Below are 21,442 nucleotides of genomic sequence, written 5' to 3' on the forward strand. Positions count from 1 at the left end.
AGATTTCAAGGCATATCCAACAAATTGCTTTTTACAACTTCCTAGTATGGAAGTACTTATATACTTTTTTTTCTTCCCGATTGTAAGATATATTTCACCTACCGAACTAAGCTCGTGGGAGCTTGCTCTTTTGTTTGGTAGTAGGCATGGCAATGGGTGGGGCGGGGACGGGTTTTGCCCTCCCCAAACCCAAACTCAAACCCATAAAGTTCGGGTTTCCCCAAATCCATCCAAAATTCGAGCGGGGATAAAAATGATAACCCCAAATCCATATTTTTATCCCACCATATTTATTGTTTCTCTATGTTGTCCACTATCTAACGATGTGACAAAACTGAGGCATTTTGTTTTTCGTAGCAGCAGTCCATTTTAGCGTGCGTGATCGAGGAGATGGAAATGGAAAGGTGAGGCATTCAATTGTTTCTGTTAATTGAAATGAAAACAAAACAAAATAGCCTATAAATGTCATAATAATTGAAAGCAAGCAAATGCACCATTAATTGAAAACAAGACCACTTTGTATATATACAATTTTTTTGAAGAATATAAAGGTCCTAATAATGGAACAACAAATACATTACATCAAAACTAAGTTGAAAAGTCTTCAGAATAGTCCTAATAAAGCTTCTAAGATGACCTAAGTTAAATTACTAATATTCTCTAACTAATTAACTAATGGAATTCTATCTAATCTTCAAAATAGTCTTGTCAGCAGACCGTTCAAAGTCGATGGCAAAGGCGATAGCATAATTCCTCAATTGTCTTTGGCGGCTTACCATTTACAAGAGGAAAAAGACCCGTCCTTCCACTACCTTTACAGGTCAAAGACAAAACGCTTCCCATATCAGTGCTCTGCATCATTATATCAATCAATCACAAAAATGTTAGTATTAAAACATAATTTCAAACTTTCATTTTTTCTTTCTCTCTCGATTTTCACCACAACATAAAATAAATAAACAAATAATAATATCAAGTATTCACCTCACACTCATTTCCTCGGTACTTGCAAGGCAAACCCGGGAGTGGAATGCAGTCCAGAAAATGACACCACGAATTCGAATTCGAACAGTATTCGTTGAAATTGACCCCTTTCAGTAGCATCACTATCCCAGCCAACAATCTGTCAACAAAGAAACCCAATAGTCACAATATAGAAAGAAACATCAATTGACACCGATGGATTCAAAGTTAGATTGACACCACATTATAATCATTACATTTGGATATATTTAATAATCATCACTAAATGTATTCTAACAATCTCAATTAGAATATTTTTTAAATTTGCACAAGAGAACTTACCCGACAATAACTACGACCAAAACAGCGGTGCAACGTAGTCTGTTCACCGGGGGTCGACTTAAAATGATAAAGCCGAATCCTAGCCCGAATATTGACCCTCCTATGTTCGCAAAGTTGTCACCATTCTGAACGATAGTGGCGACAACATTGATTACCATTAAGGTAATGGATAGGAAACGATCAAAACCCTACAAAAATGAACTTTTTTAGTAGGGATAGCAAAACATATAAAACCATCACTCCTTAATAATAAATATATTAAATAACAACCTTTTGGGAAATATCAAATAAGCTGCCGGCTGTCAAACCGGCAAGTGCACCAGAAGCACCGACGGTGACACCCGTGCCGATAAATAGTCCGGAGAATAAGCTTCCTCCCAATCCGGATACGATATATAATAACCCAACTCGAACTGCAAAACGACCAGCAATTTAGAAATTTTAATCTCAAATTTTAAAAGTAAATATATAAAAATTTGATGTTCAACTAACTATCCTAAGTGGTACGTACCAAATCCGAATTTTCGTTCAAGCGGAATTGCAACACCTAATAAAGTGACAATATCCGTTACCAACTGTGTGAACCCTTCATGCAGCCATATATTTGAGAATAGGCGCCAAACCTCCATTCTCAAATATAATCCGCCCATCTTTATTAGCCTGAAGAATTGAATAATTATTGTGAGAAGTAGGGGTCGGCTAAATTAATCCATTTTTGTGATTTTAAAAAAACACTTACGTATCCCTAGATGGACCAAATATCGGATTCTGTTCAGTTGGTTGGAATGAAAATCGTCCGAGAAAACTTGGAAAACAATCTGAGGGAGGTAACGTGGTTTTTGGGCAGTTGTTGATGCCCATAGTAACTACGAAGATTGCCACGTATACCGCCACAATGACGCTAGTCAACCAAGGACGATATTTGTTTTCTACCGGAGGAGGAAGAGGTTGAGCAGCTACTTCCGGAGCAGCTTCTAACTGAGGAGGAAGAGGTTGAGCAGCTGCTTCCGATGTCTCTGACACTGACATGAAAAGAATCTCTTCCGGTGGGCTAGAAAGTGTCTCTGACACAGAAAGAAACTCTTGTTCTGAAGAATATGAAGACTCTGCGTCAAAAAACTCTTCTGATGTCTCCAAATATTCCTGCCTCTGTTCCGGGAGTAGTATAGTCGGGAGCGGTATAGAAAACCACCGCCATAAAGGAAATAAATAACCCAATAATCTAAGAATGAGCAACATCCTCCTCTCTTTCTTTCTTTCTTTCTTTTACTGATATCTATACAATTAACGGAAGAAAATGAGTTATCTAAAACAATCATTTCCGAATAATGGTGCAGATTATTATTATATTAGGCTTAGCTAATTAATTAAAGAGGGACAAGCTAGGAAGACACTCAAATAATATAGCATCACCATTTCTAAAATTAATTTTAACTTGAGTCGAATAATTTTTTCTTCAATTTATTAAGATGCGCTGAATCCACTCAAAAAATGTTATTTCTGTTTTTTTATGATTATACAAGGCCTAATAAATAAGACATGACACACCCCACCAGGACACAAAACTATTTGCACCCAAATAAAAACAATACCATATTCAGACACAACTTTCTAAACCACAAACTTGATGGTACAATATGGATAGAGAAAGCATGATTTGAAACTCAAAGGTTCTAATAATAATTAGCTCCACACTAATTAATTGAATTTCAAAGTGATTCACTACAACATTATTTTGATTCTACAGCAATGCCAACTTTTTAGAAGGTAAAAATATTGTTCTATTAAAGTCTCGTTGTAGTAGCGCATAGCAAAACATTTTTTGAGTGGATAAAAATTTACTAATTAACCTCTATTGTTTTATTGTGTTAAAAATAATAGAAAATAAAGAGAACCATAATAAATATTTTTCCATCATGAAGTCACCTTTTTTACTGCCAACTGTATGTTACAATCGGTAATTTCTCAATTTATAAATTATTGTTAACTCTTTTATTATACTAAATTTGCTTAAAATGATTGAAAGATAAAATGGGCCTAGATCATAGTATTAACTATTAAGTTGTATCCTTAATTCCTTCAAAAAAAAAAAAGTTGTATCTTAATGTAAACAGGGCTGTTTAATCTTAAACCATTAGTACACCGGGTGTGATGCGTTGTTTTATATTATAACGTGAAAAAATTAAAACAATAAATATTATCAAAATAATAAATAATATTAATAATTATTTGTGTTTGCATTAAATCATCGGCTAACGGAACAACAACGAGACCTTTAATCTGACTCACACCTTGAGTTAGTTTGACTTCTTCAAATTCATCCTAAAACATAGTAAGCGGATTAGAGTTTAGATAAATAATAAGATATCTCTTTAGTAAAAAATGATAAATAATAAGATAAATAATAAGTGAAAATAGAAGTCTTTATTCTCTTCTCCCAAGTCACATAAAAAAAAGTCATAGATCATAATAGGATTAAAGGAATTAAAAAATAATTAAAGTTAAAAAATATTAAGATACACATATACTTACATGAGTAACTAATTTTTATAGACTTCCCAACAATAATGATGCAACAAAAGTGAAAAATAGAAGCCTCTCATTTACATGAAAAATAGTCATGAGTAAACTTCTCTTCAAGATATTAAGACTCAAAATAAAAAAAATTGTACTACAAATAGTTATATTTTCTTTAGAATAATAATAATAATAATAATAATAATAATAATAATAATAATAACTATAGAAAGCTATATTAACCTTCATTAAGAAAAAAGTTGTCCTACCTAAACATGAAAGTTGACAATACAAAATGAAAAGGTGTAAGAATAGAATAGAATATATATTGAAGGATCACATCCCTTGATCTTTAATTAGTGCAAATGCAAATAAATATGTGAACACTAAAAGGTTACTTTGTATTAGAGAAAGTGATGTGTATTTAAAATGTTACTTTGCATTAGTGTATAAAGAGAAGTGATGTGACATTTTAAGAGGCTGACGTGACTAAATAAAAAAAATTCATTGGTTTAAGTGGGTTAGAGTTTAGAGAAGTAATAAGATAACTATTTAGTATTTATATATATATATATATATATTGATAGATAATGATGCATGAAAACGTGGAAATACTAAATGGTTTTTTTTTTAACCGCTAGCTTTGGCCTTTTAAGTGGACATCAATGTCTAATGAAATAAGTCGATGATTTCTAGCTTAATTTTTAAGACCCATTAGGTGAACATTCTTCTATATTAGAGTTTGTTTGATATTAGCTAGTTCAATTCGCATAGATAAAATTTAATGTTACGTTATATTCTCATATTACTTTATATCGAAATAAATTTAAATTTCAAATGAATTTGTTTACGGGATACAGGTATATATTTAACCAAATTTCAAGATACTAAAATATTTACAATTAATAGTGGATCTTATATATAGTAGTATTTATTAATAAATTAATTTAGAAAGAAAAAAAATTGAAAAAAGATTTAAAGGACTAATTGGAGGTTTAGAAGGAAGCGGATTTTCTCTTGTCACATTATCATAAAGTGAAATATGAGTCCTTAGACTAAAAAATAAAACAAATTAAGAGAAATGAGAGATAGAGTTTCAAATTTTCAATGGTATACATGTCTATTGTACTCCCTCCAATCAAATCTACAATGGAGGGCACATCTTTTCCCTTATTACAAAGCAAAATATTACTAGCAATATAATACTTCATAGTTCAAAATTATAACTGAAAATTCACCCTCTAAAATTAATAACTAAAAAATTTCGAGTTTGAACTATACCTGCATATATAATGTTCTTATTAACTAATATGTACGGTGTACTATTCAATTTCAAATTTATATATTAAATTTCATAGTCTAAATTTATTATTTGAATTTTCGTTTTAATTAATATCTACATTTTTTATTTTCTTTTGTAAAATACTCTCGCCGTCCTAAAATATAAGTAAAAATGGTCAACAGAAGTGGATGTATTTGATTTAAATCTTTAACTAAGTACATCAATTTTTTTTTACTTATTTTTGCTTATATTTTGAGACGGAGATAGTATACGTTGGATTTTAATTTTAAAGATCGATAATTCTAGCTAGATACACATCAAGGCCCTAAAACTGGGATTGATGGTTAAAATGAATTGATAATTAAAGTGGAATTGGTAATATATGAACACTGAGAAATATTTTGTGACTTGTGTCTTTATTGGTTTGGTATAAACTCTTGGAATGTGACTTGTTTGTAAGAAAATATTTTGTGGACCAATAAAAGTAAAGATTTCATTGGATTGGAATTTGCAATCTTTTTATATCTCATGTTAACTAGTACTAATATATAGTTAAGAAATAAAAAAGAAGATAAACTTTGCTTGAAAAATAACATCTTTTATATTTAAAAAATATTGCAAAGTGATTATACTATATTTTTTTTTAACTAGTTAGCATTTTCCTTTTTAATTTTGTGAAACTTTTCTTTTAGTGGCACAATAAAAAAACTTAAAAAATAGAGAATAGAGATTTCCAAATTTAGTTTGTTGTTGTAGAACAATTAGATATACTAGTAGGTGATAGTAATTAATTGGTTATTTATTTTTTAGTTCACTAATACACGTATATGAGATTGTACAACAAATTCCCCAACAATAGGTCTATGGGATTGCAAATGACATCAGAACAAAATAAACCCATTAGTATTTTAATACTACAAAATTATTAATGTTTCAAAAATTAAATATACAAGTTTCAATTTATCACATTTGTCTTTTTAATATGTATCGTTAAGTACATGTTAACATTCTTTTTTAAAAAAATAATATTTTCTACTTAAAAGTTTCACTTTTATTTCCAATTTATTGTTATTAAATGATTTCAAATGAATGTCTTATTCTATATTTATTTATTTATTTACGAAAACCTTATAAGTTTTATTGAGCAGTACCTCGTCCTTGCCATTGCCATAATGCTTCAAGTTCTTTTATTCTTATCCCTTCAAGTATCAAGTTCTTCTCTTTTCCTTTCCTTACTCATTTTTAATTCATTCATGAAAAAACAACTATTTTGATTTGATTTTCTCCGAAAAATATATACTATACTGTATAGAGTAAGATGTGATTATCCAAATTAAATCTGTTATTATTATTTAATTTTTAGTTTGATAAAAAATGATTATGTATTTGAAGTTGGGCTGTAAAGTGATATTATCCATATTAAAATATAGATTGTTAAAATATATACTATTTATATTTATATATTATATGTTTAGGAGTTTTTTCTCATGAAAACTTTCATACATGACATTCTCTTGATCAACCAATTTTTTTCTAATCTTACATGGCATCTTCTAAGACCACATTTGTTTATCGAGAAATTCTTAGATGAGTACTCACCTAAGCATTAATGGTTAGGCACAACCAATAATAATTTTACAACTCATTAATATATTAAATAATTATAAGTAAATAATAGAGTATTAATAAAATCAAATATGGACCAAATCAGGAAAATAAGGAAAAAATATATTTAGATCATTGCCAAAAGGGATGAGTATAGCACTGTTTGGTGGTTTCTTTGTATCAGAATTTTTTTTTAAGTGTATTTAGCACTCTTTGTACCTATTCCACTCTTCAATAAAAAAAATAATTGTTTTGTGTTCCGCTCATATATGGCGCATTTGTTTTGTAGTTTCATTTTTCATGGTATTTATTCGTCTTGTACAGAGACCGATTATTAATAATACTAATATATTTGCCGTTAAAATAAATGTTGTTTTTCCAAAAAAAAACCATTGTATTTTCTTCTGTATATGTAATCTTTTTTACTGGAATCCATATTATTTTCTTCTTCTTTTTTATGTTTATAAACCGTACATATATTTTTTAATTATAGAATTATATATCTATTTTCTTTCATGCCATTTAAAATACATTTATATTATTTGTAGGAAAAATATGGAAAATGATGGCTCTAAAGAAATTTTTCTTGGTCAAGTTGTGAATAATAAGGATGATGCATACAACTTGTATCAAGAAAGAACATGCATTCAAAATGAGTTTTAGACTTTTAGCGTAGGCACTTAATTCAATTTCTTTGTGTCACCCACAACTAACACATACAAATTGAGATGAATATATGGTACTAAAAATCTGGGGCAAAAACAAGTTACTCATAATATGGCGCAAAAACAAATAATCTGGCACATGAGTTTCATTATTTCCCTATTTTCCAAGATTTGGTTAAGATTTGTTTTTATTAATACTCTATTATTTACTTATAATTATTTAATATATTAATGAGTTGTAAAATTATTATTGGTTGTGTCTAACCATTAATGCTTAGGTGAGTACTCACCTAAGAATTTCTCTTGTTTATCTGTCATTTGGTTAAAACTCCTTAAGGTTTACATATCCAATTTTGGTTGATTTTGATTTCGATCTTATCTTCTTAATTGATTTGATCTTATATTATTAATCAATCACTACCACCATTCTCACAATTGCCTTAATTATTACACGTTTTCTATTTAATTGTTTTAATACTCTATTACTAATTATATCATGATATGAACCAAAATGACAAATTAAGGAATGTTAATTAATATTGTATTCCACATTTCAGTATAAATAAATATAAACAACTCTTCTGATACATTTTTTCCAACTTTCTCCCATCATTCATTCTTTCTTTTATTCTTCTGTATTTTCTTTCATATTTTTTCTCATGATCTAATTTTTTTTTCATGTGATTCAGGTGATTTTTTATGCATTAAATCCATATTGATCCATGATCCTAAGGACATAGTCGTTATTTTAGATGGAACAATTACAAGCATAATTTTTCATGCAACAAGAAATTCGATGCTAGATTTCAATAATTTAATTATGTCTATTATATAGAACGATTTGTAGTTTTAGGTTTAATGATTGTATTTTGTAATTTAGCCAATATTTATAGTTTGGGGTTCAATTTCAAGATCTCACGAGAAAAAACACTAATCATCACTTCTTATATAATTTTTATTCCTCCTCAAAATGATGCGGATATTCTCACAACCTTTCCAATTAACATTAATTCATGTACTATATTAATTTTTATAAAGTCAATTATTTGGCAATATGACGATTATCATTATAAATCAAATTCTAAAGTTGGACTTCATCTATTTTATTTGGCAAAAATCGTTATGTCCAATTTAGAATTTTTTTAATTATTTATTGTCGGTTAATTTACATTAATGTGCTCCACCAAAAAATAGATATTCATGCACATTATTGTAAATTTCTTAAAAAAAAATCAAATATAGAATAAAACAAATAATTTATTGACCAGATTATTTTATATGAACAATGTCTATATTCATGTCTTGATTCAACTGAAACATTAAATATGGAAAATATTAATTATTAATCCACTAATTTTTGAAATATATTTAATTAAACCAATCCCAATTAATTATTAATATGATTAATTACTATTAAAGTTTGGAAACAAGACTCTACAAAAAAAAAAAATTGGAAACAAGATCATTTTGTCCTATAATTTATCAATCAGATAATCATTATTATTATTTTTTTGACAAACACAGACTTAACTAATCAGATAATTATTATAAAATTAATATTAAATGATATTTACAATTTCGATGTTCTTCCTATTTCGATCTTTATTCTAATTTCTGACAATTTACGGAGAATGAATATTTCACATGATCATTTTACAACATACGGGGAATGAATATTTAATTTACACGAACTTTTGATAGAATTGGTACATCAACTGGGAAGGTAAACATAACGCAACCATCGACTCGGTTCCTAAACATAGGTTCAAGGTCATAGGTTTTAAAAGGTCCCCAAGGTCACGGATCCATCCAGGGAACGTTTCGGTCCTCGAGTCATACGTCAGGCGAACCGATATCCCTAAGACGAATCTACCCCAAGTGGGAGTATCATGCCAGCCCTCGAGTCATACGTCAAGCGAGCTAGCAATCAACCCCCGATGTGTCTTAAGTTTTCCTCAAATCCGAGTATAGGACTTTCCACTCAGTAACTAAGTAACCGACCCAAGTGGACAAAAGTAAAAAGAAAGGAGATGAAGCAGAAGAGACAGATAGAGCAGAAATACCCAAGCAAATATGCAATATAATATTAAAAGCAATAAGGCAAAAATGTAAACAACATACATTAAAGCAAACAAACAAAAAACCCCCTAAATTAGGCTTAACTCTCAAAAGGTTTGTCCCCAGTAGAGTCGCCAGCTGTCGCGGCGCGAAAAAATAAATAATCCTCGAGTGTGAACACTCGAAAAGTAAATAACAGAGTCGCCACCGAACTTTATTTATCCCAAAGAAGGGAAAGGAAAATATCGAGAAAACCTTAAGGGGTAGGACAAAATTAGGGTATGACAAATAACAACTGAGAATAACAATTCATATTAATTATTTATCAAACTCAACCAAATTTAGTGTGATTTACATAGCAACAATCGTAAGATAAAATCATATTAAAAGGTTGGTAGTAGTAACTAATAACATTAACAAGAAGTATTGATGAAACATTAAATTGAGCTGTAAAGTACAAAATGAAATTTGTGGGTTCCAGTCCCACCAAAGTTCAACTGTTTTTTGCTATATATGTATATATGTAAGAAATAGTATACTAGGTTTCTATTATTGGCATGCATGCAACTGAAAAGAATACCTTAAACCACTATTTTATATTTTAACTTCGACTTCGAGTCGTTTTAATTTTATTATCCGCTGCGTATTTTGAAAAGAATTTTCTATGGTTAGATTTATTTAAATATTGGTTTTGGGTGTTACATCAGGAAGGTCAACACTACGCAACCATCGACTCTGGTTCTAAACAAATGTCCCTAATGACTTGTGTTAGGGTTCTAGACTTGATAAAAAAGGTTCCTAGAGTCACGGACTCAACAAGAAAATACTGCCGTCATTGCAAAAACTCGCAAGACAACAACACCTTCAAGGGAATCTACTCTAAGCGGGGTTTTCATGCCGGCCCTACAAGACAAACGTCAGGAAGGTCAACACTACGTAACCACCATCTTAAGTTCTTCTCAAAGCTCGGGTGTAGAGCTTCCCTCAAGTAACATCCCACCCCACCGTTGATATATATACATACAATATAAATAAATAAAATAAAGCAATATAAAACATGAATATAAAATCATATTAAAAGTTGATCTATGAGGTTGGTAGTAGTAACTTGTCGCGGTGATTTTTGGATATCAAGTTATTAATTAACTTCGAATCGCAATTTAATATTCCACCACCGATCTTTAATTTATCCGAGGGAAAGGGAAAAAGTTCGAAAAAACCCTATTATTTTAGAGAACAAGGTTCGGGGGTTAGTTATACGAAGGGAAGGTATTAGCACCCTAAGTATCTATAGTACTCTATAGGAACCTCTTGTTTTTATTCTATCTACGCGCTTAATTTTTAATTGCTTGTAAAAATGTATGAGTGTAGGAATTAAAGTAGTGATCGAGAAAAAATTTTAAATGACGAGAAAGGTGTGACAGAAGGGACATCAACAGTGACCCAATTGCAGCAAATTCTTCCTGGAGTCACGAAACTAGGTGGCTCTTCCTCAAAATTACTCATCTTGTTTCTCAACCTGAACCGAGTATTGTAGACACGAGTTGGTTTGTACCGAATACGCCGAGCCACCTTAACTGAGACGGAGAGAAAAAGAAAGAACATGAGACCCTGTTTTGAAAACTTATGTATGTAGTATGATGCATGATATATGTTATGCTAAAATACGCACAGTTTTTTTTTGAAGGACTTTAAGACAATAATTTTGTAAACATTTTATCAGCTCTGTCAATTGCTCTTGGAATTCTTCTTTGGTATCAAAATGTAAGGACGACGGTGTCGAGACAACTGAAGATAAAGGTCTTTTGAGAGGGTAATGTATCCCAAGTGTTGTAGCCCGATTAATAACCCATTTGGTATAAAGCTCAGAAACACTGCCCAACCTTTTCCCTAACTGATTCCTGTCCTTTCGGTGAATGGTGCACCAAGCTTTCACACATCTATTTCTTGTATCCGAGCTTCCTTCTTGGTTGAGGTAGAATACCCTGGTTAAATAAATGTTCTTAGGTTCATCTCTCATGGGATATCCAAACTGACGCCTAGCAAGAATAGGATTGTAGTTAATTCCTCCACGTGTACCAAGAAGAGGCACATTAGAGAACTCTCCACAACCGTCGATGATTGCCTCGACATCACAATATGCATTATACCACACTATATCTTCTGGAGTGAGAGACATGATCCTTTGAGGCCATCGGAGCTTATCCGGGTTTTCTTTGAAATGAGGGGTTTGGGGTAGGTGTGACATAAACCACCTATATAGCAAGGGTGCACAACACATAATGATTCCATCCCCTTTTTGAGTTCTATGGTGAATAGAATGATAGGTGTCGGCGAGCAAAGTAGGGACCGGGTTCTTGGACAAGAAGATTTGGATTGCATTGACGTCTACAAAATCATCCACATTGGGGAACAACACGAGCCCATATATGAGTAAGGCGAGAATAGCCTCGAAAGCATCCTTGCTTGCCGCTTTAGCAAAGAAAGAAGCTTTGTTGAACAAAAACTTAGAGGTCAGACCTTGGAGACCTCCCTTGATAGTGAGATTAGCCGATATTTCGGTTTTCTTCAAATGAAGGGCCGTTGCAATAGCCAATGGTTTAGGAACCTCCTCCAAACCACTAAGGGGTACCGCGTCCAACACGGGCAAACCAAACAAATTAGCATATTCTTCCAAAGTGGGGACCAATTGGTAGTCGGGAAACGTGAAACAATGATAAAGCGGATCATAAAATCGGATCAAAGCCTCAAGTGCCCCCACTTCCACATTAGTCTTGAGTATGCTCAAAATTCTCCCATGACGTTCTCGAAACTTTTCTGGATCGGATACCAAAGATCCTAGCTTTCTCAAATTTGTCAACTCGGGCTTCTTGAAACTTATCTTCTTGATATTTCTCCTTACAATATCCATATCTACAATGTTTACAAAAAATAAATTGCTTAAGTCCTTCGAATTTGGATGAGAAAAATTTTATGAATGAGTGCATGCATGCATGATGCAGAAAACACGGTAAAGTTAAGGTATAATGTTGGAGTTAAAGGTGAAGCCCTCCCACATGGTATGTACTAGGGTTCATATGTACTTGCATCACGGGTTCTAATAAGTTCCCAAAGTCATCGACCGTCCTTCGAACATCACCGGCTTACGGAACTAATTCCCGGTCCAATAATATTCTCAAAACAATCTCGTTTGAGTGTAGTCTCGCGTATCGACTATTTCCAAGACCATTCTTGGTTAGCCACCGCACTACGCCCTAAAAGGCCAAGATGGGTTAATGTGATTCTAAGGTTCTCAGCTTCTCGGGACACTCACATTGATAAGTAATAACGCCGACATGACTATTCATGTCAACAGAGTACTACTATCATGAGGCCTCCACTGAGCGGGATTATATCACATGCATCGGGATCTAAGACTATTCTTAGTCCGATACTTTGATTATACCCCATCCTATCTTATTGTTTCTCTCAAGCCCGGGTTAGGACTTATCTCACCACTCAAAAGCAAACCCAAACATATATACAAATATTTACAATAAGAAAAAGCGCGAAGATAATAATTTAAAACAAGTTAGGTTCAACCCGCTTGGTTATCCCCAGTGAAGTCGCCATTTCTGTCGCGGTGATTTTTGGATATCAAGTTATTAATTAACTTCGAATCGCAATTTAATATTCCACCACCGATCTTTAATTTATCCGAGGGAAAGGGAAAAAGTTCGAAAAAACCCTATTATTTTAGAGAACAAGGTTCGGGGGTTAGTTATACGAAGGGAAGGTATTAGCACCCTAAGTATCTATAGTACTCTATAGGAACCTCTTGTTTTTATTCTATCTACGCGCTTAATTTTTAATTGCTTGTAAAAATGTATGAGTGTAGGAATTAAAGTAGTGATCGAGAAAAAATTTTAAATGACGAGAAAAAGGGAAAATGTTTTTGTTGATTTTATTGATTTGGGAAGACACAAAGTCTTTTGCACTACGTACCCGAAGGATCAAAATCTCGTAGTTCGGGGTAAAAAGTCGATTTGTTTGTTGGTTTGCTTTTATGGTTTTGAAAAAGGTTTTAAAGATGAAAAAGCCAAAGTGGCATAAAATGTGAGGTTGATTTTTATTTGGTGAAAGAAAGTCTAAATTATTAGGATTGATTGATGTTTGATTTATAAAAGAGGCGCGAACACTTGGTTTGAAGTCCAAGGTTTATTGTGAAAATGGTTTGAATGACAAAAGTTTCTTGGTTTGAAGTCCAAGAGTTTTTAGGAAAATGGTTTGAATGATAAAAGTTTCTTGGTTTGAAGTCCAAGAGTTTTTAGGAAAAGAGTGTGATGAAATCACTTGGTTTAAAATCCAAGAGTTCAAGAAAAGAAAAGAAGTTTGATTGATTGAGTTTGAAAAATGCAACTTTGGTTTGAAATCCAAGTGCTTTTGTGTTGAAAATGTTTAAATGATAAAAAGATTTTTGGTGTTTTTGAAAAGGTTTTGAAAGAGTAAATGTTTTTGTGGTTTTTGAAAGGTTTTGAAAAGTTGAAGAAAAAATATTTTTTTGGTTTTGAAGAGGTTTTGACCTCAATTTTGAAGAAGAGTGAAGAAAAAGTTTTGCGCGTCGAAAAGAGGTTTTGACCTCAAATTTTAAAAGAACGCGATTGATTGATTTTAACGCGACGAACTAATTACGCGCGGTGGACCTCATAATGACGTTGGATCAAAATGAGGATCCATCTCCTAAACTAACCATAATAGATATAAAGCAAAATAAATATGCATGCAATGCAATTACATTATAAAACCTAATTACATTCTAACCTTGCAATAAAGTAAACATGATATGAATGCAAGAATGCAATGCAAATTCTCATTTAAAAATTACATTTAAATCCTAATTACATTCTAAGTCCAAGAACAAAAATAAATAACATAATTAAGAAAAACCATAAACACACAATACAACCCAAAATTAGGAAATAGCACACAATACAACATTGGTGAAAATAGAAATGGGATTTAAATGTAAGAACAACGCATGGAATTAAGTATGTCAAAGGATGAACATGATGAGATGAAATGATTTGCATGAAATTAATGAATATTAGAGCATTAAGGAATTAATAATTAAAATTGACATAAGTAAAAATGACATGATAATGAATATAAGTTAAAGGATTAATGAGTTAGTGAATTAGTCAAGCCTCAACATCATGCTTTAAAAGGCTAAAAGAATAACTTATGCCAAAAGCACTTATCTCATAAGCTTGTGAACAACAAAACAAAATTAAAAAAACAATTAATTAAATGGTGTAATATGTTGATATGTTAGTGAGTTAGTTAAGCTTCAATATCATGCTTTACAAGGCTAAAAGAAACAACTTATGCCAAAAGCACTTATTTCATAAGCTTTGAACAAAAATAAAATTAAAGAGTCATTAATTACATAATATAATCAATTGAATAAAAATTAAATTAAATCTAATTAAAATCTTAGTAGCTTAATTTTGTTCAAAATGACTTAGAAAAGTCATTGAAATGAAAAGCTACTCTTAAAATAAGCTAAAAACAAATTAAAATTAAGTTGCAGCAGGGGGTGCAAATATTAAAACGTATTAGAAACCGGGTGCAAATAACAGTCAGCCTAGTCCAAGCCCAAGGCCCCTCAGCGAAGTCAAACAAAAATTCACAGTCAAACAAAAATAATCCAATGCAGTAGCTAAATAGGGTGCACAGTAACAATCTTATATCTGGGTCATCTGATTGATCAGATGGATAATAGTTAAAAAATCAGGACAGATCTGGTCCGTTTGATCAATCAGATGGCTTAAATTTAAACTGGAAACAAAAGAAAATAAAAAAAACAGTACCGGAAACACCTTCTTCTCCGGCGAGCAGGCCGATTCCGGCGCGGTGGTCCTTTCGCCGGCGATTCAAATTTTGACTGAAAATTGCAACCAAATATACCAAATTGCTCGGAATTCTTCGTAGATCACGAATCTACCCTTATTTTCTTCCAAAAGTGCCCGAAATTTGAAATATGATGAGATAAAGTTTGAGATGAAAATTTTGGGTACGAAAAATAATGCGAACTGGGTTGATTGGGTCTGTGGGAAAGCTTTAGAACGTCTCCAGGAGCATAGAGCGATAAAAATCACGTGAAATAGTGGCCTAGAACTCTAGAACCGTTTCAATCTTTTTTGGATGATTTTGAGCATTTGGTTCACGCGAATTATGGGTTAGAGCTTGTGTTTTATGATTGTTTTGTGCTACTGGAAGTTGTTAGAAGCTAGTGGATTGAAGAAATTCAAGTTTGAAGGTGGTTTGAATGGGTTTTGAAAAATCAAAGAAAAGGGTGAAAAAATGAGAGAAATGTGTTGTTGTTTGGATGATTTTTGATCTGAATTTCGTCCTCCTTCTCTCTCATCAGTGAAGGGTGTTATTTATAATGACAAATTAGGTTTATATTGGATTGAATTAGAGAGCAAGAAAAGGGTAGTTTAGAGTTTTTGTTTTATGAGATATTTTGTGATTTTGGTTCAAATGAAATCACATGGTGTGGTGAAATGGGCTGTAATTAAAAGGATGTTTCTAGGCCTCAAATGAGAAGAAAAATGTTAGGAATTTTTTGGGACTTTCGTGTGTGATGAAAATGAATTAAAACAAATTAAATGAATTACCAAAAATAAATAAAAATGTGAAAAATGAAAAAATACATGATTAAGGGTAAAAATGTCATTTTTTAGGATTTATGCAATGTAGGAATTAGTTTGAAAGTGAATGGAAGAAATTTGAAAATGATCAAATTGTAGAAATCTTGCAGCTGAAACTTGTCGCGGGAATTGTGCATTTAATGCACTATTTATATGGTGTCAGGGATTAAGGTTTGCAGATGTAAGAAAAAAACCATCTAAAAACGTAAAAAAAAAACGATCGGTCAAAAAATGGGGTATGACATAACTAATAACATTAACAAGAAGTAATGATGAATGAAACATTAAATTGAGCTGTATAGTACAAAATGAAATTTGTGGGGTCCAGTCCCACCAAAGTTCAACTGTTTTTTGCTATATATATATATATATATATATATATATATATATATATATATATGTAAGAAAGAGTATACTAGGTTTCTATTATTAGCATGCATGCAATTGAATTGGGTCTCTATTGATCGGGAAAAGATTATCTCCCGTACAAAATTCACTGCAGGGAGTGCAGTGCTATTATCCACCCTTAATATAATTGTTTTATAATATAAGTTACTGTTCATTGTACACATGGATGATCATGATTTCACTTATAGAAAAAGTGACTGGAGACAAACCCCTCCCCTATTGATCATAATAATGAATGTATCAGTCTTTGTACTAGGGGTGCAGTGCAACAGGTATATGGAAAATGATAAGTTGCTCATCTACTCTTAATATTAATTATTCCATCAGCTTAATTGAAAGAAAGACAAAAACAAAGACAAATTAATATAGACAAACTAATATAGTCCATTATAATCCTTAATTTTATGATAAATTACGTACGTAAGATAAATTACGTCTAAGAATTAATATAATATAGGAGGACAAGTGTAAGTATATCTAATTAATACTAGAGTGATTAAACATCTTAATGAAATAATTCTAGCTTAATTTTTAAGACCCATTAATTAACAAGGTGAACACTCTTTTGTATATTAGAGTTAGTTCGATACTAGCTAGTTGGTATTGATAAAATTTAATATCATATTATATTTTTATATTAGGCTTATGTCAAAATAAATTTAAATTTCAAATGGATTTTGTTTACAGGATATTGGTATTTAACCAAATTCCAAGATACTAAAATATTTACAATTAATAGATACTAAAATACTGGGGTGCAAGCAGATTCTGGGGGTGCGAAAAACAAAAGACATACTCAGTGTGGCATGGATCTAAGGTGCATGATAAAATGCTCAGATCTGAACCTTCAGATCTTATCAAATGGTTATGATTTTTAAAAAGGGGGAACAGATCTGAACCTTTCATTTACACATGCCAGATCCAACGGATGCTGTTTTAAAACGAAGATAGAAGATGAACTTAAATCAGCACAAATAGTAACAAACAAACAAAAACCAAAGAACTACAACAGCATAACAAACAAATAATAGGAAGAAAACTAAGAAGCAGAGAGAAAAAAAATGCAATAAATAATACATACTGTTTGGAGAGAAGGAGAAGAAGGTATGGATGCGTGGAAATAGAGGTTGCTGTGTGTGTGTGTGTGGTTCTTTCTATGTTTTGGTGGTTTTGGTCCTTTCTGATTTGGTGAGGAGAAGAGTTTTTTGAAATGGGTTTGATTTGGTGGAGGCACAAGAAGAAAGAAAGAAATGAGTTGGTTTGTTAGTGACTGTGTGAGGGTTTCGGGGTCACTTTCTACTCTACTCTTGATGGTTGCAGAAACATATGTTATATTGGAGCATTGGTTTGTATTTGTACATCTCCAACAAACCTTTGTATTAAATGTGTGAGTTTCATGATTAGATCGAAATTAATGCAAATTTTCTTGTGGGTGGGGAGGTATGTAAAAAAAGTGTGAATTTTTATTGATGAACAACTAAAGAAATGAATAATTTGGATTTTTATGAGTAATAATGCAGATATTTTAAGGTACTAAAGTAGGGTCACTCACTCCATGTTGAGTATTTGAAGACTAAAACTTTTTGAAATAAAAACAAAAATTGTGATATTAATAAACACGATGAAAACAGATACTTGCAAAATTTCAATAATAATTTTTAAAATCTCACTCACATAGTCACATATTACACAATTTGAAAAGTCGGAGTTTGAATTTGGATAGTAAACATTTTTTTCTATTATGAGAAAATCTGTTGAAGTAAACTAAAAGTTAACAAAAGAAACAAATAGTGAGATCGAGATTGGTAACAAATTCGATCTTGCCATGTGAATATGTTACATAGCTATCATAGTCATAGGGGCAGATAAGAATTGGGCAAAATATGCATTATGTATGCAGTGATTGAGTCCCCACAAAACCACAACAGGTAATGGAAATTAATTAATAAAGATGAGAACGTTTTGGTTTTACATTCTTCCTGCAAACAGAGTTTCTCATTCCGCTGTGCCAACTACATATGCAGCATTTACAATTCCCAACTACTTTTCTGTAACATATTAATTTTCTTTACGATAAATATTTCATGTTTACAACGTTGAATTGACGATCATGATGGTACTCAATTTAATTGCATGATGAACCAATACCATCATATTTGTGTTATGATTTAATTCAAATATAAGTTTGTACGTTAGTTTTTTTTTTTTTTCTTTTTTCGCTTACATCGGAGCAGATGCAGATGATATATTGAACTCAGAATCTCATGTATATTATCCAAATCGTTACAACTAGACCAAACCTAGTGACTTTGTGAGTTTGTTAGTTAGTTGGTTAATATGTTAGTTACTCCCTCCTCCGGACACAGATATAAGAAAAAATAACTGTTTATGCGGTGTTTAAGAAATTTAGTTAAATGTAGTTAATTTTCTTGATTTAATGCAAAACACGAGTTAAGTTTACTATATTACCCTTTGAAAAGTGATTTATGCCTTGGAAATCACATAAACTTTTGAAAAGTGAAATTATTAAATAAGGGTAGATTAGGAATAAGAATATTAATTAGTTTAAAAGTAGTTGACTTTTGCTTATATTCGTGTCCAAAATTTGAAATGTTTTTTCTTATATTTATGTCCGGAGGGAGTAGTTTGTTATATTAACGGTATTTACAGTTGTGTTTGAAGTAAATTAGAGAAACTTGAATATAAGGCTTGTTAGTTACATACATTTTAAATAACAGAATCAAATTTCTATTACCCTCTCTCTTTCTCTTCAATCCCTTTTATGAACATAGTCCTAATAATATTTTTATGAATAATTATACTATTGATCGACCCATTATACTTGTATACCTTTCTCTTTTTGAAACTGTAGGCCTCTCGATCGTTAGGATCTTATCAACAACTTCAGCTTAGATCAAATTGAAATTCTAATTTTTACATTTACAATGGAAAAACATTGACCTAATATGAATTAAATCTATAGATCGTGTTTGATTTCCTTGTGGTAGTACAGTACTATATCATTTTTAAAGGTCTCTTTAATTTGTTTTTAGTTTTTACACATTCATACTAGGCATACTAACGTGGTTATTTAGGTTTTTTTCAAAATCATTTAACTATGTGTGTTGGTTTGATAGTGGCAAAAATTGAATTTGATTAAATTGATTTTGAGAGAATTGAGTTTGATTAAAGTGTAATGAATATAATTAAAGTGATTAATAAAGCTACAAAATGATGCTTCAACTGGTGGAATCAATTTTAAGAAAGTAAATTTGCTTCTCCTCCAAACGTATGCATGTTAAGACTAACTATATGATATACTATAATTCATGATTTCTCAAATTTAAGATGCATGCATGCGAGCTAAAGCTTCAGCATTGAGTAAGTCAAATGTTATTTTAGAAGTCAACATATTTATTTCTCGCGCGACAACGTCAGTCGTCAGCGCTATGCCTTCAACCATATCCTGAGAGACAGTTGTATTGTAGAGTGTTTTGTGAATATCCATAACGTTATCTTGTTTTTGAATGTGGTGTTCAAGTAGGCATGGCAACAAAACCCGTACCCGCGGGTACCCGCCCGAACCCACCCCGAGTTTGACGGGGAAAAACCGATTTGACTGGGTTTGGGTTCGGGTTTGGGTTTTCCCCGATTTCAAAACATGGGGATGGGGCGGGTAACGGAGATATTGGTACCCACCCCGAACCCGCCCGTTTATATAAAATTACTATATTACCCCTATTTATTTATTTATAATGTCACAGATCATATAATTTATCTACTTGAGTTAGGATTTTTAATGAACAATGGTTCTTAGTTATTTGTTTTTTTAGCAATTTCAGTGAACAATGATGTAGAACATTCTTGGTTATGTGGTTGTTTTGACAGTATTTTGGAATATTGGTTTGTACCGGTACTATTTTATGGTTTTGATAATTTTGGTTTGATATTTTGGAATATCATTTCATTTGTATGTTTAATGCATTGAAATTTTGGTTTGTACTTTATTATTTGAAATTTTTTGTATTGTATGTATGGCAGTGTTCGGGAAAATTTTGAGTTCGGGTAAGGTTCAGCAGGGCAGGGCAAGGTTCGGGGATACCCGAACCCATTTGGGTATACCCGAACCCATTTGAGACGGGGATTGGGTTCAATTTTTCATCCCCGTCGGGTAATGGGCGGGGAACGGGTATTTATCAATGATTCGGGTATGGGGAACGGGGAAGGTAAAAACCGTACCCGCGGGTACCCATTGCCATGCCTATGTTCAAGAGATCGATATTAACCTTAAAGATGTGGTTATTGTCGTATAACTGTCTCTCTTTTCGTATAAATGTGTGATTGAAATGACAATATTGTGTTTGATGTTGTATTTGTGTTTAAAAAATTCTCTCAATTTTTCTCCATTGTAAATTACCACTACTAAAAACACATCATTCACTTTTTTATATAATTTATTATAACTTAACTCCTATTTTCTTTCAAGTTGGATGGATGAAATTTTACATGAGAAAAATTGAGAGAAATTTCAATTGAAAAGATTTAAATCCAATCTTAGAAAATAAAAATAATTGAGATAAAAGTGATTTTTTGCAAGAAGAAGATGTCTCACGAGTTGAGCTTTTTCACTAACAAAAGTTTAATTTATTCAAGATTTATAGCTAATTCGTAAGCTTGATTGTGTTGAAGGAGTTTTTCTTCAATTATATATATTATGCTTCGTTCTATTTTGTTTATTTTAAAATATTCAAATAAATCCTAAATATTATATGATTCGTCATTTTGAGAGTCTAACAACTTTTGCAAATAATTTTTCTTTTTGAACAGGAAATAAATTTTCGCGAGAACTAATAAGAGAGGAACTACTAATAGACTAGACTCTCAAAAGATTAGTTCTGTTCTGGGTACTT

The 21,442-nt window shown here is 31.6% G+C and overlaps 3 protein-coding genes across 3 annotated transcripts; all 3 read right to left on the reverse strand.

Annotated features, from left to right (window-relative positions):
* Nucleotides 1-544: 544 nt before the first annotated feature.
* LOC123915461 (RHOMBOID-like protein 1) lies at nt 545-1,487 on the reverse strand. The gene is made up of 3 exons (XM_045966581.1): nt 1,306-1,487; nt 985-1,123; nt 545-852 (listed from the first exon to the last, which is right to left on the reverse strand). The coding sequence occupies exons 1-3, from the start codon at nt 1,461-1,463 to the stop codon at nt 721-723; spliced, it is 429 nt and encodes a 142-aa protein (XP_045822537.1). The 5' UTR covers nt 1,464-1,487; the 3' UTR covers nt 545-720.
* Nucleotides 1,488-1,563: 76 nt separating this feature from the next.
* LOC123913638 (RHOMBOID-like protein 4) lies at nt 1,564-2,544 on the reverse strand. The gene is made up of 3 exons (XM_045964441.1): nt 2,045-2,544; nt 1,817-1,965; nt 1,564-1,718 (listed from the first exon to the last, which is right to left on the reverse strand). Exons 1-3 carry the CDS (start codon nt 2,542-2,544, stop codon nt 1,564-1,566), a joined length of 804 nt encoding a protein of 267 aa, XP_045820397.1.
* Nucleotides 2,545-8,909: 6,365 nt separating this feature from the next.
* Nucleotides 8,910-17,864, reverse strand: LOC123915463. The gene is made up of 2 exons (XM_045966582.1): nt 17,614-17,864; nt 8,910-12,345 (listed from the first exon to the last, which is right to left on the reverse strand). Exon 2 carries the CDS (start codon nt 12,341-12,343, stop codon nt 11,087-11,089), a length of 1,257 nt encoding a protein of 418 aa, XP_045822538.1. The 5' UTR covers nt 12,344-12,345; nt 17,614-17,864; the 3' UTR covers nt 8,910-11,086.
* Between the last annotated feature and the right edge of the window lie 3,578 nt (nt 17,865-21,442).

This window comes from Trifolium pratense, linkage group LG3, assembly GCF_020283565.1.
Source record: "Trifolium pratense cultivar HEN17-A07 linkage group LG3, ARS_RC_1.1, whole genome shotgun sequence".
NCBI classification, from domain to species: Eukaryota; Viridiplantae; Streptophyta; class Magnoliopsida; order Fabales; family Fabaceae; genus Trifolium; species Trifolium pratense.